Source organism: Acanthopagrus latus, chromosome 8 (assembly GCF_904848185.1).
Source record: "Acanthopagrus latus isolate v.2019 chromosome 8, fAcaLat1.1, whole genome shotgun sequence".
NCBI classification, from domain to species: domain Eukaryota; kingdom Metazoa; phylum Chordata; class Actinopteri; order Spariformes; family Sparidae; genus Acanthopagrus; species Acanthopagrus latus.
Window position 1 is genome coordinate 9,454,192 of NC_051046.1, and position 16,283 is coordinate 9,470,474.

The 16,283-nt window shown below is 43.5% G+C and overlaps 2 protein-coding genes across 2 annotated transcripts in view; one reads left to right on the forward strand and one right to left on the reverse strand.

Moving 5' to 3' along the window:
* LOC119023920 (RNA polymerase II elongation factor ELL) overlaps positions 1 to 11,084 on the reverse strand; it is a 29,285-nt gene extending 18,201 nt beyond the window's left edge. The window contains exons 1-2 of the mRNA XM_037106224.1: positions 10,803 to 11,084; positions 7,873 to 7,920 (exon numbers count right to left, since the gene is read on the reverse strand). Of these exons, the coding sequence (XP_036962119.1) occupies positions 7,873 to 7,920; positions 10,803 to 10,940 (186 nt within the window). The 5' untranslated portion in view covers positions 10,941 to 11,084. The remainder of the gene's footprint in view (positions 1 to 7,872; positions 7,921 to 10,802) is intronic.
* The window catches only part of fkbp16 (FKBP prolyl isomerase 16), a 68,212-nt gene that overhangs the window by 23,323 nt on the left and 28,606 nt on the right, over positions 1 to 16,283 (forward strand). Inside the window, exons 2-4 of the mRNA XM_037106225.1 lie at positions 13,626 to 14,071; positions 14,271 to 14,440; positions 15,794 to 15,882. Coding sequence (XP_036962120.1) covers positions 13,630 to 14,071; positions 14,271 to 14,440; positions 15,794 to 15,882 — 701 coding nt within the window. The 5' untranslated portion in view covers positions 13,626 to 13,629. The remainder of the gene's footprint in view (positions 1 to 13,625; positions 14,072 to 14,270; positions 14,441 to 15,793; positions 15,883 to 16,283) is intronic.

The following is a 16,283-nucleotide window of genomic DNA, read 5'->3' on the forward strand; positions in this document are numbered from 1 at the left end:
CAGACATTTACAGATGGCGTCTATAGAAAACACTGATCGTCGCAGCCAACTTATGCTGAGTGGCCTTTTTCATCATCCTCCCACCCAGACTGATGAAATTAACTTGAGGTGTTTCAGGGACACCACTTGACCCAACAGGTCTGTGGTCCTGAACTTGCTGTCAGTCAAGTAGTAGGTGTAGATTTACATAGAGACGCTGAGTCACAGACCTCTCCATATGGAGATTTGGTCTGATCCCCCGAGGCCGTATGTGTGTGTGTGTGTTGTCGTTTTGTCTTTTTTTAGGCAGTGGAAGCCCCACACTCCCACCGGGCCACACGATACAGGGAGTCAGGTCAAATATTTAGCAGACGGTTTAGGCCCTGTGTCAACACAGAGGAGCGATTATCAGTCAGAATTTGTAGAGTCACCACGTATGATAACAAACGAACAAACAAAGATAAATACAAAGATGTGAGCAACATGGTTCATGGACGATGTAGCATATTAAAGTTTTATTCACGTCACATGAAGTCACGTTTATTCATGTTATGCCCTTTAATTATAATGTTGTAGCTGCAAGTATTGTTAGCCTGCCCAATGCTAATTACTAAGCAACTTGGCAGACTTCGTTTCTCACTTGCTGAAGAAGTGTGTTGCACTGTTGCAGAAATGTAACATATTCTTCCTTTAAGTGCATTGTTTTAACAGTCATCCAGACAGACGTCCAGATCAGTACATGATTATAAGAGCACATAAACAACTCTGGTACTATGGGGCAGAATTTAGACATATCTTATTATTAATATTAATAAGCTGAATGCTGCTCTAAAGAAATATTCTCTAAACAACGGATTTGCTCAAGCTTTTTTTTAAAAATTCAGAATATTGTGTCACTGTCTAATTAAGATATTTGTTTAAATGAATGTTTTCTGATGTATAATTTCCTCTTCCTGCAGTGGCAGTTATTAAATCAGCAGTATTTGTCCACATCGGAACGAGGGAAAGAATTAATTTAATTGCTCATGCTCTGTATTATTCTAATGATGATTGCGTGAGTCCTTAATCTGGTGATTAATTAATCAGAGAAAAGCTTAATGTGGTATTATTGTCATTAGAGGGTCCTATTAACATGGGTCAGTTTAATAAAATTCAACCGCTTCACAGAAGCAGTGAGGGCTGCGTGCTGTTGTGCCGCACGTCATGACAATGCGAGTCAAGTTTAGCCGTTGGACAGTTTGAGCAACCAAATGGCATCAGAACGACAATCCTTAGCACCTTGTCAGTGCAGCCCCCCATGGAGCGGACAGACTGATACAATAACTGCCTCTGTGGCCACGACCCAGCCACATCTGCTACTTCAGGGCCTGTGTGTTTGGAGATGTCAAATACTTTCAAGCTGTTATAAGGTGTGAACTGGACTGGAACAGAAAATCTTGGCAGGGGGCTCAGCAGTTCAGCGAGGACAAAGGACACCGTTGGTGATGTCCTTGTTAAACTTCATCTTTAACTCCCCGAGCATGTTTGAACGGCTCATCTTTGATGGGGTTAAACAGAGTTCTTAACCCTGCCATTTGGTGAGGAAAGGAAAAAAAAAATAGCTTCACTAAAGAAATCTGCTCCCCGCTCAGCGCTGAGCCTTTTGCAAGCCAAACATCTGCAGGGAAAGATGAGAGGATAGTTTTCTCTCCGCGTCTTTTCTTTTCCTTGCTCTTGCAGACGAAAACGAGTAGGAAAGGTTCCCGGCTCTGGTATTTGGCATGGCAACACTGAGATGGGTGCAGGCGCATGGATATGTGATTTACTCTGAAGTCTTTGCCTCCTGCCCCTGTCTGTACTGACACTAGTTACCATTGTCTTCTCATCTGAGCCTACTCAGCCATAGCTGCTCTGCGAGCTGCCCGTCTTTTGTTCTAGCGTCTTCCCCCACAAAGCTGAGTGCAATGGGCTGTCGGCCCGCCTGGATTATTCATGAACAGCGGGGACGTGTGGCTGTGTGTTGTTGGAGGGTAAAGGGAGGGATTGGGGGTTTGGGTGTGTATGGGGGGGTCGACTGTGGCTCCCAGTAGAGCCAGTGCATGAGGGGATGGCCCTTAACAGTCTTCCTTTAGGAATGTGCCAAGCAACTCAGCAGAGAAGAGGGGGATGGATCCTGTTATGGAACAAGTGTATTTGTCCTTATTTCCTCTTTGTTTAGCTGAAACATGTTGTGTAATGGATTCCACAAGTTGAAGGAAAGACTCGACTGTCAGCCGTATTTCCTGTCACATGCAGTCAGGCAAGTGTACTGATGCCAACAAACAGCGTCTCGGCGAAAACGCAGGGTCACATTAATTATTCGTACCCACTGTCCCTAAGCTTTGTACAGTGCGATCAACAATTCCACTGTGACTCATTTGTTTAAAACAGAAACAAACGCGTGACATCACCTCTTACGGTCTCAGTCGTGCTTTTTAGTGAGCCGGGGTGGATGTGGTGGTTCCTGTGCTCGAGGATCTATTCATTGAAGGGGGGTTGGTAGAGACAGGAAAGCAGAGGAAGGAGGGGTGGGGACTGACGGGAGCTAGTGTGGGGATATGGGGATGGGCAACTGTCGAGCATCCCCCAAAGGTACGGCCTGTTATGCCAAGCAGAATCAGTCTTTTTTTTTCCAGGGAGCTGGAGCTAATCTGTCAACCTCGACAAACACTCTGTGTCTCCCCCACCCCCGACACCCCCATGTGCACCCCCCATTTACTGTAGGTGCCTTCCTCTGGAGAGATGGAGATGTTTTTAAATGTCCCCTCTATTCCAAATATGTAAACTAGGACCATATTTAAAAGAAAACAACAATTAGACACACTCTTTGTTTTTTTCTCTGCAAATGGATCCCCCTCCCTTGCCTAATTTGCATTAACTGGAGATGGTTTGGAAGTTAGGAAATTCCCTTTACGCAGTGGTTATTAGACCTCGGATGCACCGATACCTGTAATGTGTTTCCCTTGTCGATTCTTAGCTGTTTCACTGGACCAATCCACACCAAAACCACTTGGAGCGTTGCACTGTAGTCCCATTACTGGACTTTTCTCTCCACGCAAGCAAGGCATTCTGTAATCCTTTAACAATTCACAGATTGTGCGCTGGAAACTATGTCCAAACCTGATTAACTCACAGGGAAACCTCAAATGGAACTCGCAGAGCCTCACAATAAGATAAAGCTGGTGAAAAATACTCCCATAAACCTGCTGAAGCTCTCTGTCCTCAGACGAAACGACAGCCCTCTGGTGCTGCTCTCGAGCTTTAAAGACTCGCTGCTACTGTAAACACAAACACTGCGTGTGCGCACTGGCAGTGTTTGTGTTGCTCGTTTCCTGTTGTGCTGCATTTTTAAAACAGAGAAAGAAAAAAATGTTTGTGATGAGGCTCTCTGCAGAGGCCGGCGAGGACGCCGTCTGAAGTACGTTCATTATTCTCTATTCTTCTTATGTCTATTTTTACAATACCAAAGGGACTTGCTGGATGACTCGATTGTAGGTCAGTTAAATGGCAACTTCTTTATAACAAGCTAAATATTTATAGAGCCTAATGATTCTTGATTTGAACATGAAATAATAAGCACAATAAGCAAATAAGCACAAATGATTCTCATAAAAGATGTATGAGGTTTCGCGGATGCCGTGTTAGTGTTTTGATAACAGCAGGAAAATGTAGTTAATACACACTTCTTCCTGATTGGACTCAGATCGTCAAGGGGGCTCATCTATTTTTACTTTACTTTACAATAGTTCAGCTCCATGTATAAACAAGACATTTATAGTAAATCAGCTACACCCAGTATAACTAGCATTATATTTTGACAACGCACAGACTTTGGCCTTTGAGTAATTCTGTTTTAAGGCCAGTGGCAAAAACATCCTGGGAGCTCAGTGAGCACACAGAAGCTCCCACTGCCCAAACATTTATCGCCGGTCTTAAACGTCACATATTCTGTTGCGTTTATCAGTAAGACAGCATCTCCCTCCCTGATTTTGATGTTCAACAATCATTGTATAGTATGTAAAACACAAAAAGTAGCATTACCGCTGGTAGTTTTATGCCATGGCTGAACAACAACAACAACAAAAACACACCAAAGATGACAATAAGCAAAGGCTGCAGTCTACGATTGTCGATTCATCTGTGGATTATTTTGTCTCGATCCGTTGTTTTGTCTATAAAAATGTTAAAGAAATGAAGTCATCAAATATCTTGTTTTGTCCCCCAACCCAAAGATATTCAATTCACTGTCACTGTCAAGTAAAGAACCAGAAAATATTCACAATGACGAAGTTGGAACGAGCACATTTTTACTTTCCTCTTCAAACTGATCAATCAACTGTCAGAATAGTTGGCAGTTAATGTAATAGTTGTTATGGCAATATCTTACAGTTGTTCACACTGAACCTTCCCTTTGTGTCAGTAACTAACAACCAATCAAACAGTATTTAAATTTCCCCTCTGAGTTTCTCTGACTGAGGGGTTTCCCAGGCTGACGGATACATATTTAGTCCTAACGGTCGCGGATTAGCTCAGAATGTAAATAAACAGCAAACATGGAGCCACAACAAGTATAATACATTTTTCTAATTCTGACAAATTCAAGCTTTTATTTCCCTCGAGTCAGACCGCCTGCTGTTCGGTTTGTGCTATTGATTTTTTGATCTTTTACAGCACTCAGCACCATAAAACACTGCTGCGGTCACCATGGCATCCTGCAGAATCCCTTGTTTGAAGCTGAAGAACACAATAATGATAGAGGGAGTTAACTCTCAAAAAGTCCTCTTTTTTTAACTGCAGGATCTCATGAGGCCTGTTCCTAAAATATACTGTATGATCCAAAGATCCTAAGGCCAACTGCATCTGCATAAACACTGTGCCTCAGACGAGCAGTGAACACAGAGACTTTTGCCTGGCTTAACACATCTGGATGAATAGAGCGGCGTGTGCCCTTTCAGAAACACGTGGGACAACTCTCCCTCTCACTGCTATGCCACTGGGAGAGGACGGCTCTCAAACCACATTCCTGTTATTGTTATTCTAATTAGCTTCCAGAAAAAAAGGGGGGGGGGGGGTGTGATGTGTGCATGCACACATACACACTTGCACACTGCAAAAGCTTATTTGCAGTGCGAGCGGGGAGGCGAAGCAAAGCGGCGTGGTGGCGGGGGGTAGAGTCAGAGCAGCCGTGTGTGAGATAGAGGCCCTGATGTCTCCCAAGAATTCAGCCAAGGCATGCGGTGAAATGGCAAAATAATCAAGAGGGCAGGCAGGAGGGAGCTCAGGGGAAGCTCAGCCTTCACACACAGTCGTCATGAGAATATCTTTAAGAGCGCCTCCACATTCCCCTCATCCCGACGCTGCTGCTGCCTTTATGTGACAGCTGTGCACATAAATACAAACAGGGCCATAAAGAAAAAAACAATTACTCTGGCGACTGCAATTCAACATTTATGAACTGCGGAGGAAATGAAAATGGATGTCACACCTGACACAGCGCAACAACCAGACGTTCTGGATGTAATATTCAAATTCACCACAACAGTATTATTGCACCAGAACACTCGGCTGTAATCAGTGCTCCCTGGAAGTAGAGAGAAGGAAAAAGAAGTGTGTGCATTTATAAAAACATGCGCTGATAAAACACATTTCCTAATCGATATGCACCCTGCGGCATTGATCTAATAAATAAGAAGTTACACAAGCATTTGTTTCTTGCTAAATGGGAAATAGATCATGCCAACAAGCAGGCGCCGCTGCCAGCCCTGAAGGAAAATAAGCACTGGGATGTGAAATTCCAGGCCATGGGAACCCAGACCGGCTCTGAATATATTCCCTAATCCCTGCTGATTATTTCAAAGTAATCCAGAATCTAATTTCTTTTCAACCTCCAGCTTCAACAAAATGTGAGAAAAAAAAAGAGTGTCTTCTATTTCTTTACGGTTGCATCACATTCTGCACCTTTTTAGATTTTCTTTCACTGCTCCAGACGCTCGCTATCGATCGGACCCATTCAGTTCACTTTCCACCCGCTATCATCCACTTTTTAGGGTCCGTTCGTACACAGTTTAGGTGCGTAAAAGCAGGAGGTGAGGTGGATTCAAAAGCAGAATTATTTAGCGTTAGGTTGTACGATTCCCAGCGGCCTCAAACCTCGGAGAGCTCGCGTCTTTCATCGCATGATTACAAGCTTGGCAAAGCAGTTTACAATAGTAGGGCTAAACGCTGCAGGGTCAGAGAGAAAGGCAGCCGGGAAAACCTCAGTGTGCTATTTCTCGATAGAGGCCTCGGCCCCCGATGCCGCCGAGCCCTGGAGTGAGGCCAGGGCAGTGATTTGAAGCATTCCTCTGGTTTTTGCGGCCCTGGAAGTGCCCTGTTTACAGGGGAAGTGACATGAGCCGGTGCGGACAAAGATCAGAAAAGAAGCAGCCAGGGCTTCTGTGATGGAGCTCTACAGCTGGCAACTGTCAGTGGACGCAGAGCTCCTCGCCCGCTGCCCGTGACCTCTCAGGGCCTCCTGCTGCTTTTGAGGAAGGGAATGAGTTTGGCGGACTCTCATCCATCAAATAATAGTGAGGGAAGAGACCTAAATGCGTGATGCTGTAAAGCTCCAGCATGGAGACACAGATACTGGTGATCCCCTCGTTCTGCTGGATGCCAGACTGCCATGTTCACCAACATCCTCCCCCCACTAACGGCTTAATCTGGCCTCCCCCACCACCACCACCAATGGTTGCAGCTACCTCATTAATGCCCAATCGTCCAGCTCGGGGACTATTGTCGGAGGGGGAGGGAGCTCCCGTGCTCGAATTCCGCAAAGCAATTTGAATATGTAATGTGCCAGCCGAGATATAATCACCAAATCCTATTCAGTGATTAAAGAACACTTAAATTGCACTCACTTAACATTTCTTCACAGAAAGCCTCTCATGAGCAGGTTAATCTGCGGCTCGTTTTACAGATGTTTCGTGACATGTTTACATATATTATGTGTGATTTTGGACACATTGTGGTCGCTGCCTGAATCGGAAAAAAAAAAAATTCCAGCACTCACGCGTCATTCCTGTATTTCGAATCTTTAATGTCTGCACACAGACAACAGGCATGGAGACACGGGGGGCTCCCTGGGGTTCGCCAGCTCCCCCACCTCCTCCCCCTCCCTGAACAAAGCCTCCCCAGTTGCGAGCCTGACCCAGTAACCTGGCTAGCAGCCTGGGGGTATAGCGCACCCTGTTTTAGGGCTTCCAGGACCCGTGTGAGCACACAGGGCCAGCATTTGTGTACAGAGCAAAGTCACTTTCGTCAATGCAATCGGCTCTTGCGGGGATTAGAACAGCTCCTTTTAGACGGGGCCGATTGTGTGGTAAATGTGTAGTAGCCTAGCAGGCAGAGCCGGGCAGGGTGTAATAGCGGCCCAGCTAATCTGGCCGGACACAGGCATCTTTCTTTACAGACGCTTTGCAGGAATGCTCTCTTGCTTTCAGCGCCAAGTGTTTCAGTAGATTATGTACCTCGTCTCTCTATGTACACATACAGTGTAGGATATCTGACACAACATAGTATAACTGAGCAAATTCATGACACATTCCCCTCAGGCTTTTGGTGCTCCGGTGCACTCAGAGCAGCCATGTTCTCCTCGTTGATCACTGGCGAAATAAAAACGGTCCGAGGCAACGACTGAAATGAAATTCATCCCGACATTTGTGAAGTCACAAGGCCGACCTTCTTTTGCGGATACGTGCACGTGCTTCTCGAAACTGCTTGAGAATCAAACAAGATGTGCGAGAGGAACTGTCACAAGTGCGCTCCACAGCAAATCCGAACTAATTAGAGCATTCAATTTCTGAGGCATTAGGGAGAGTATGCAAAACATCTTACCCCCTGGCTCCCCTTGAAGCAAATCGCTGGCTGATTTGATAGTGATGCCTGAGGAGAGAGAGAGAGAGAGAGAGAGAGAGAGAGAGAGAGGGAAAAGAAGAAAGTGGTCAGGAATTGTGTTCATGTTTAATCTAACGGACAGCTCATACATTATGAGTGGAAATATATTGCCATTGTTCCAGCCCGGCTCCCGTGGATTGCTCTCGATAACGGCAATCCCGGCTCGATAAGACAGGACTTTCCTCATTAAATGCTCAAACGTTCCCCGATTAATTACTGTCATATTTCTATGTCATTAAGTCTCCAGTTCAGGGGCTTCTGGCCCTAATCTTCAGAGGAATGTGTGTGATTAATCGATCTAAAGCTTACAGAAAAACCCCTGCTACTGTCAATCAGTTTCTGTTTTTCAGCTGGCTTTCCCCTGCTAAACGATGACGCGAGTAAACGCCGCAAAAGATCCCAGCAGACAAAAGACGAAGCTCCTTCTGAAACCAATTACATTTCCTTAAAAAAGCTACTTTTCTGAGGCCGCTCCATGCTGTGGTTGTGGTGTAACCTCGCCGCTCTCCAAGACCACAGAGTACCTGGCGTAAGCGCCCCCCGACATCACATTGTTTCTGTTCCCCCGCCTGCTGATAAAGAAATATTAAATCACAAGGAAATATCTTCCTCTGAGGCAACGTGATACATGGTTAATAGATGGAGACTATTATCTGTGAAGTACAGCTGTGCCGGTGATTGACAGCGCTCTTTATTTATTATTAATGGTTTTGGGAGACGTCTTCCCCGTTGAGGAGCATTGTTGTGATTTTCCTTCATCATCCGTTAGCTTTTTAATATTGAATGAAATAATAAATATTAAAGCGCAAAAGTGTTTGTTACACATTCCAAACAGCCACGGGGTGAAATCACACCTGCTTACTTTAAGGTGTGAATTTGGGTCGACGACGACGTGAGGACGATTATTAATATTTTGGAGTTTGAACTGAAACCTGTGGTTGCAGACTAGTTATTAGCGAGTATAAAATGATTTAAAATGTTGGGTTGCCAGGTTGAGACCGATCGCTTTTGCATCCTCCTCTAGCTGAAGCGTTTCAACCACTATCCATGCATTAGCAACTTCTTTATTTAAAGCAGAAATGAGAGCTTTTTAACGGACCGCCAACATTTATAATTGCATAACAGAGCAGAATTAATAAACACCAGGCAAAATGGACTTTTTTACAACCTGGCAACCCAAAGTTGGTGCTTTAATGGCTTATAACTGATCTCTAGAGCATTAGCAAATGATATATTAACTATTAATGAAGCCATTAGCTACAATAATAAAACCCTTCATATAACAGGGGGATGTGGATGAGCTTAATGAATTAGTGGATCTACTGAAAATGATTCCGCATTTATGTTTTGATAATGGATTAGTCATTCGAAGCATTTTGTTTAGTTTTGGTGGTTCCGACTTCTCAGATGTGAATGTTTGCTGCCTTTTACGATTCTTTTTTTAAAGATATTTCATCAATCAAACACTTGCAAAAACAATCCGCACGGAAAACATCAGTTGCAGCCCTAATTTGATTTAAATACTATACAATTTCATGCACAAGAATGCCTATATTTCCCCCCCGTTTCCTCACAACACAGGCATGAAAACACATGAATAAATCATAAATGCTCTTTTCAGGTTGAGGCTGGACTGGAAGCTTGCACACCACACAGTGGGAGTCCGGCGGTCTGAAACCAGTACTTTCTGGGGTGGTCTTTTTGACTTGGAAAACTTTTGCAGTAACCTCTACTGCCTTGCCTGCCTTGCCTGTCTTTTGGCCTGGAGGAAGCTGTCAGGCTTGTGTGAGCTCTGGAGTTTACTCTGCCTCACAGACCAATGAGCTCTGGAGCTGGGCGGGCTTCCAGGCGTGTAAAAAAAGGCACAAAAAAAAACCAAAAACAATAATACACAAGAGCTCAGCAACAACTTAGGGAGCCCAGAGTGGACTATACACAGCTTGAACCTCCTCTTCCCGCATCCAGAGAGGGAGGTGTGGGGGGAGAGAAAAAAATAACCCTCCACCAAAATGAGCCCCTTAAAACTGTAAAGGACTAACTGTCTTATCAAGCGTTGCTCTGGGAAAGACCATTTGGATCGACTGAATTATCTCGGTCTAATCTAATGGACCATAAAAAGCCATAAAGCAGTCGCCAGATTCAGAGGAGTCGAATAATTTGCTTGATAGCCTGTTCATTAATTTATTCCCAAGAGCGAAACGAGGACAAAAAAAAAAAAAAAACCTCCCCTTTTTTCAAAAAAGAAAAAAAAACATTTAATGGCTGACAATCGCGTGCTAATCTAAATAATGAATTTCAGATGTAATGTATGTAAAGAGAGCAGCAGGGTTTCAGAGCTGTGGGGCACGATCACAACCCTCTGCTGTCATGTTGGAACTTTAATACCTTTTTTGTGTGTGTGTTTTTTTCGGGAGATTACGCGTTTGGCACACACGCACAAATGTATAAAACAGCCTCCAAAACACTCTTTTAAAAAAACAAACAAAAAAACACCCATTCATCAGCAGAGTCTATTCCATACGCCTGTTCCTGATGCGATCGCACTCTTAAAATCAAGCTTCGCCTGCTTTCTTACTGTATCACAGCCGGGACACAACCAACACAAGACAACATTATCGCGTCTGTCGAGCAGCTTTCAATCTGAACTATCTCAACTTTACTTTATTATTATTATTATTTTATTTATTTATTTAAATTGCTGCCACAAGGAACAAACAAGCTGTGTTTTCCTCCGATAGAGATTTGAACAGTTCCCGGAGTTGGGAGGCGATTTAAAGAAAGAAAGAAAAAGAAAATATAGCTGTAAAAGAAAAACACACACACACACACAGACGCGAGATCCAAAGTTCAAAGCGTCGGTTCCGTCTTACCTTCAGGTTCTGGTAGGCTTCGAGGGTCCGGATGGCGGTGTCAGTGAGTTTGACGTGGTAGAGAGTTTGGTTCGGGGTGTTTTTGTTGATTTTGCCACAGGAGAGCCCATACCGATGCTCCTGTCTCAGCGCTGCCATTTCTACAACTGAAGGCTATTGGCGACATTCTGCCTGAGACGTCACGGGAGGAGAGAGCGTGTGGGCGGGGCTTAGACACAAACACATGCGCGCACGCACGCAGGCAGGCAGGCACGCACACGTACAGACACACACATACACACTCTCTCTTACACACACACACACACACGCACACAGGAAGTGTGAATTAAAGAAACAAGTTTGCTTTCGCTCTTCCAGGTGACCGTCGTTTGTCACTTTGTCCTGAGTTTCATTTATTCTTTATTTGTCTCTTTACACACACCTGCAGAGAATATGTACAAGTGGCAAATGACCTTTGTGTAGATTGTAATTAAGATGGTAGCCAAATCAAAATTCATGATAAAGCCTTTGTTTACTCCTGAAGCAACAGTCAGAAGAAGAAGATCTGTCAGACTGAAAACACAGAGATGCTGAACTCCAGTTTCATATCCATATCCTTTAATCTTAATAGCTTTATTGACATCTCCACAACAAACTACAGCATGGCCAAAGTATTGTGCTGATAATGGGTGTTGGTAATTACTAGGGATGTAATGAAACATTAATCCACATTTATATATATATTGGTTCAATGATCCACGATCCAGCAGCATCGACGCAAAGTGAAAACATTGATTCATATTGGCACATCGTTTAGATACGCCTTCATTTTGAAATTCCCACCATTTGGTACATGTGCAATTCCTTTCTGAAAATTGCTTTCTTTATAAAAAAAAAAAAAAAACAACAACAAAATAATGGATTGTTTTCCATATAAATGTCTGGTAACACTGATAAAATAATATTTCAACTGGATAATTCATTAATAACGTTGTCAAATCCTATTTAAATTGCTTTTTGGGAGTTGATATAAATATATCTGATTGTGTCAAACAAAACAGGCATTCTATAAGCTGCAACCAGCATCATATTTCCAAAATGATGAATCCATTATCATAATGGTTGTAGATTGAGTTTCAGACCACTGACACCTTTAGTTGTTACATCATACTATCATACTGTGACATGTTTATGTGTAAGCAGCATTTTAAGGTCGTTGCTGAGTTAATTTTGGCTAGCATTTCACAGTCAAGTAGTTTAATCCATGATAACCCTGATAGTTTTAAAGATTATCAGATGTTTTTATCGTAAATGTATAGCTGTCAGATAAAACCAGTGTAATAAAAGTACAATATTTTCATCTGAAATTAACAAACAAGATGCAAAATGATACACACAGATTTACTTGCTGTGTGTATCATTTCTCTGAGTGAGTGTGTGTGTGTGTGTGTGTGTGTGTGTGTGTGTGTGTGTGTGTGTGTGTGTCGGGGAAATTAAAAGACAAATATGGAATCTGGATTAATTTAATCCCTGATGGACAACATGCTCTGGCTGTGGATTAAAGCGCTGCTACAGTCAGAAGCGCGGTGTTTATTTACAGTCTGTTAGCATTACATTAGTCCACGTCTGCTCCTGCACGGCTCATGTTTCCTCTGCAGACCGGAAATAAGATTCAAAGGCACTCGACATGACGGTCAAATATTTGTTGTAGCGTGTGATCTTTTGTCATGTCTGCTGTTTGCTTAAATGTGAAGCAGTGAATACATTTGCAGTGTTCCATCAAACGTAACAATTGTGCATTTTCCGTACCAGTCGTTTGCTGTAAGACAGATTCATAAAGTCTACCAAAGCTTTATCTTTAGTGGCTTTGTGACATTTTAATCAGTGTTATTTCTGGCCTGTTATAACAAATAGAAATAGAAACCTCGCTTCTATTGAACTTGTTGCAGTCAAAGATTCGAAAGAACAAACTCCTCCTGGTTAAATTAGAGTTTAGTATTTATCTGTCATTATTTAAGGCTCAGAAAAATGTAGGTCAATCTATTTTCTTGATTAACTTAAGGGAACAAACACTTTTTTAATTACCTTAACAGGTTTAAAATAAAAAGGACAATTGTGAATGAATCATACACACATGGTGTGACGTGTGTATCCTGCGGCAGTTTCACACTGTAACAGCACTGTATTTAATCGGATCTGTCATTTATCTTATGTCACCTTTACAGCCGGCAGTGTTGTGGCACTTCTTAAAAAGTGAAACCAGAAATCTCCAGATGCAACTCGAGGCAAATTAAGTTACAGCTCTGTATCCCCCCAGAGATCTTATTGGTAGGTCGCGTTCATGGAAACTGCGTTATGGTGCACAACGGTGAAGTCATTAAGAAGCTTACAGACGTTCTGGCAGATTAGGTTTTTCTCTTCTAATCCTGCAGATTACCACTGCACAAGCCTGCTGGCTGGGAGTGCTTCGTTGCGCTGCGCAGTTTCTTTACATTGATCATTTTTTTGTCGCTCACTGGACTTTGTAGACTAAGACTGACACGGGCAGGAGAGAGAGGAGGTCAAAGTGCAACGGAACTGAACAGAAACTACGCAGCTATCCCCCCGGGAGGACAAACTGTAGATGAAGCCGGGATTTAGGGATGCACTCTGAGTTGGATTAATGAAACACAACATGTATCACACTGTGGATATATCCTGTTTGTTTTGACAGATTGTAGGTTTGCAGAAGTTGGTTTGCAACAGAATTACTAGCCTGCACCTACTGTAAGTGGAAGATTGGCTGGACAAGGAGGATCATCTCTTTTGCAGACTAATGCAGACGGTGTCCATTGCTCTCTGTAGTGAAATGGAGACGGAGCCGTGTTGTGAAGAGCTCAAAGACCCTGCAGTGGAGCCCACAGAGCCTGAGGTGCGAGGGGCCAATTCTGAGACTGCTGATGGGGACAGTCACACCTTGCTGCCCTGCGGGTCTGCAGAAGAAGGTGAAGAGCTGTTGGGGAAGGAGCAGGTTGAAACAGAGAGCCATGCAGGAGGGAGTGAAAGCACAGAGATAAAAAGCCCCTGTGATCCCGAGCGAGAAAGTGAAGGCACAGCATGCAAGGAACAGAGGAAACTGAGAAAAACAAACAGCTGGAAAATGGTGCGATTCCAAGACCCGTCGGAGGATGATAATGTGTTGGAGAGGGATAGCTCAGCAGAGAGTCTCTTTCCGGAATACGCTCTGAAGGAGTGGACTTCCTCGACCTTTGAGGAGCTGTTCATGGCAGAAGACTGGCAGGACATCACAGGTGAGAGTACATCAGTGGATGGTAGGGACACTCTGGTATTGGTGAGACTTGGGTCTCATATCACTAACTAGAATAAAACGTGATTAAAAATGTTTAAAATCAAGCTTGATGTGTTTGTGGCTCTTTCTGAACACGTTTGCCAACAACTAGCAGATTATCCCTGCCTGCCTGAACAACCTTCTATTCTTTCCTCACGCAGAGGACCGGCTGTTGAGGAAGAAGGTGCTGGAGTCCAGTGCACCGAACGCCCTGCTACCAGCCTGGGGTCAGGAGGTCACTGTGAAGATGCAGTGTGTCCTGGAGGACCGCACCGTGGTGGAGAAGGACTGCAAGCTGGTTTTTGTTATTGGAGAGGGAGATGTAAACCAGGTAAAAAGGTTTTAACCCTGCGGTTTGGTCTGACAGGTTAATTTTCTAAAGAGGTCAAAGCTCCAGCAACACTTGAAGTGTCAAGAAAAACATAATTGTTAAACCAACAGGTTTGGGCTTGTGCCCTGCATCAAGGTCATTTTGAGTAGTTTTCTTCAGTTTTCACAAGACTAATAGTCCACAGCCATGCTAGCAGCTCATGCAGGCATGCTAACATCATGATGACCACCATAGCTTAACGTGTTAGCATGCTCAAATTTAAATTTTCATTCAAAATGGCAAAACACAAAGTGCAGGTAAGGCTGATGGGAACATCAGGTTTAGACAGTATAACCCTGCAACCCCTGGGAAACTCCACTGGTCCAATTGTATGTAAGCTTATGAGAAAATGACCCTGCTTCTCACTTTATTTCTTACTTAAACAGTTTCAAAATGAGTCTATGGTCTCAGTCGCTAGTTTCATGTCTTGACCAGTACAGCATGATGTTAGTCTCATTGACAGCTAAACAGATAACAAAGCAGGGCACCTATAGGGTGTGGCTATCTTGTGATTGACACATCTACAAATCAAACCCTAAACAACTTTCGAGTAGAAAAAGAAGCTAGCAAAGTAACGTGGTATGTAAAATAAGCACAGCAGTCATGTCAGATAGGTCGGACCATTGTGTTTTAATACAGATCTTCAGGTGTAACTGAAAAAGAAAACAGGAATAAACAAAGTAGCTGATTTTCCGTATCAAATGCAAATTAACCACCGGTTGTCCACCTGGAAGTGACTGTTGTTTTCAGTGCCGCGTCACTGTGATTCAGTCTATAAAAGCATTGCATTGAGTATCCGTGGCAACAGCTCATCCACATATAGACACCGCTGGTTCCAAAAAAACAAGCTGATGATCCCTCATCATGCCAAACTTGAGGTTTCAAAACAGAAGCCCAAACCAATCAGCGATGTCACAATGGCTACGTCCACTACTTTATAGACAGTCCATAGTTCCAAACCAAATTACTGGAGTATGTGTGTGTACATACCAAGTTTCATGACAGTCCATCTAATAGTGAAGCTGGAGGAAATGATAGGGGGCTCTACAAAATCTTTACAATGAATCCTGTGAAAACTACAGAATTTTAAAGCAATCCAACATATATTTATATTATAATCTGAACCCACTGACCAACATTTACCATCTCCAGTGCTACTAAAAAGCAGGTCAACATGCTTGAAACTTGAAATTCATCTTCAAATGTTTTAGTCAATGAAGGACATTAACATCCAAAGTCATGCTTAAATGTATTCTGTGTAATTATGCAAAAAGCTCTGTCAGTAAATAACACATTGTTCTGTGACACCTGCAGGCCCTGGAGGAGTGTGTCCTATCCATGCAGAGGGGTGAGATCACATTACTGCTGGCAGACTCACAGTATGCATATGGACTGCTGGGAAGGTAAGGCTTTGCCACTCGCTGCTGTTTAATGATAAACTGTTGAATAAAGGAGCCCGTAGCAGCAGAAGCAAGACTTATCCAGTTATGATCGTTTGGAAGTATCATCTCAGCAAGAGGCCCGGGCTTCTCCTACCTGTTGCTGTGGGGGCAGCCCGGTCATCCAGGGGTAGCGGGGTTAATGAACCGTAAACAGGAGCAGATGGCTTCCTCCTAACACCATTCAGAGGCGGCCTATCAATGGTGTGTTTGTAACCTCCCAACCTATGGGAAGACAGCACTCGTATTACAGCCAATGGTTTATAACCTTTACATCGTTAAAGAGCCAGGGCAAACACGGAGGAGGTCGGCTGACGAGAACTCATTGTTTATAGTTTTCAGTGTTTGCTTTAGGGAATCCGAGC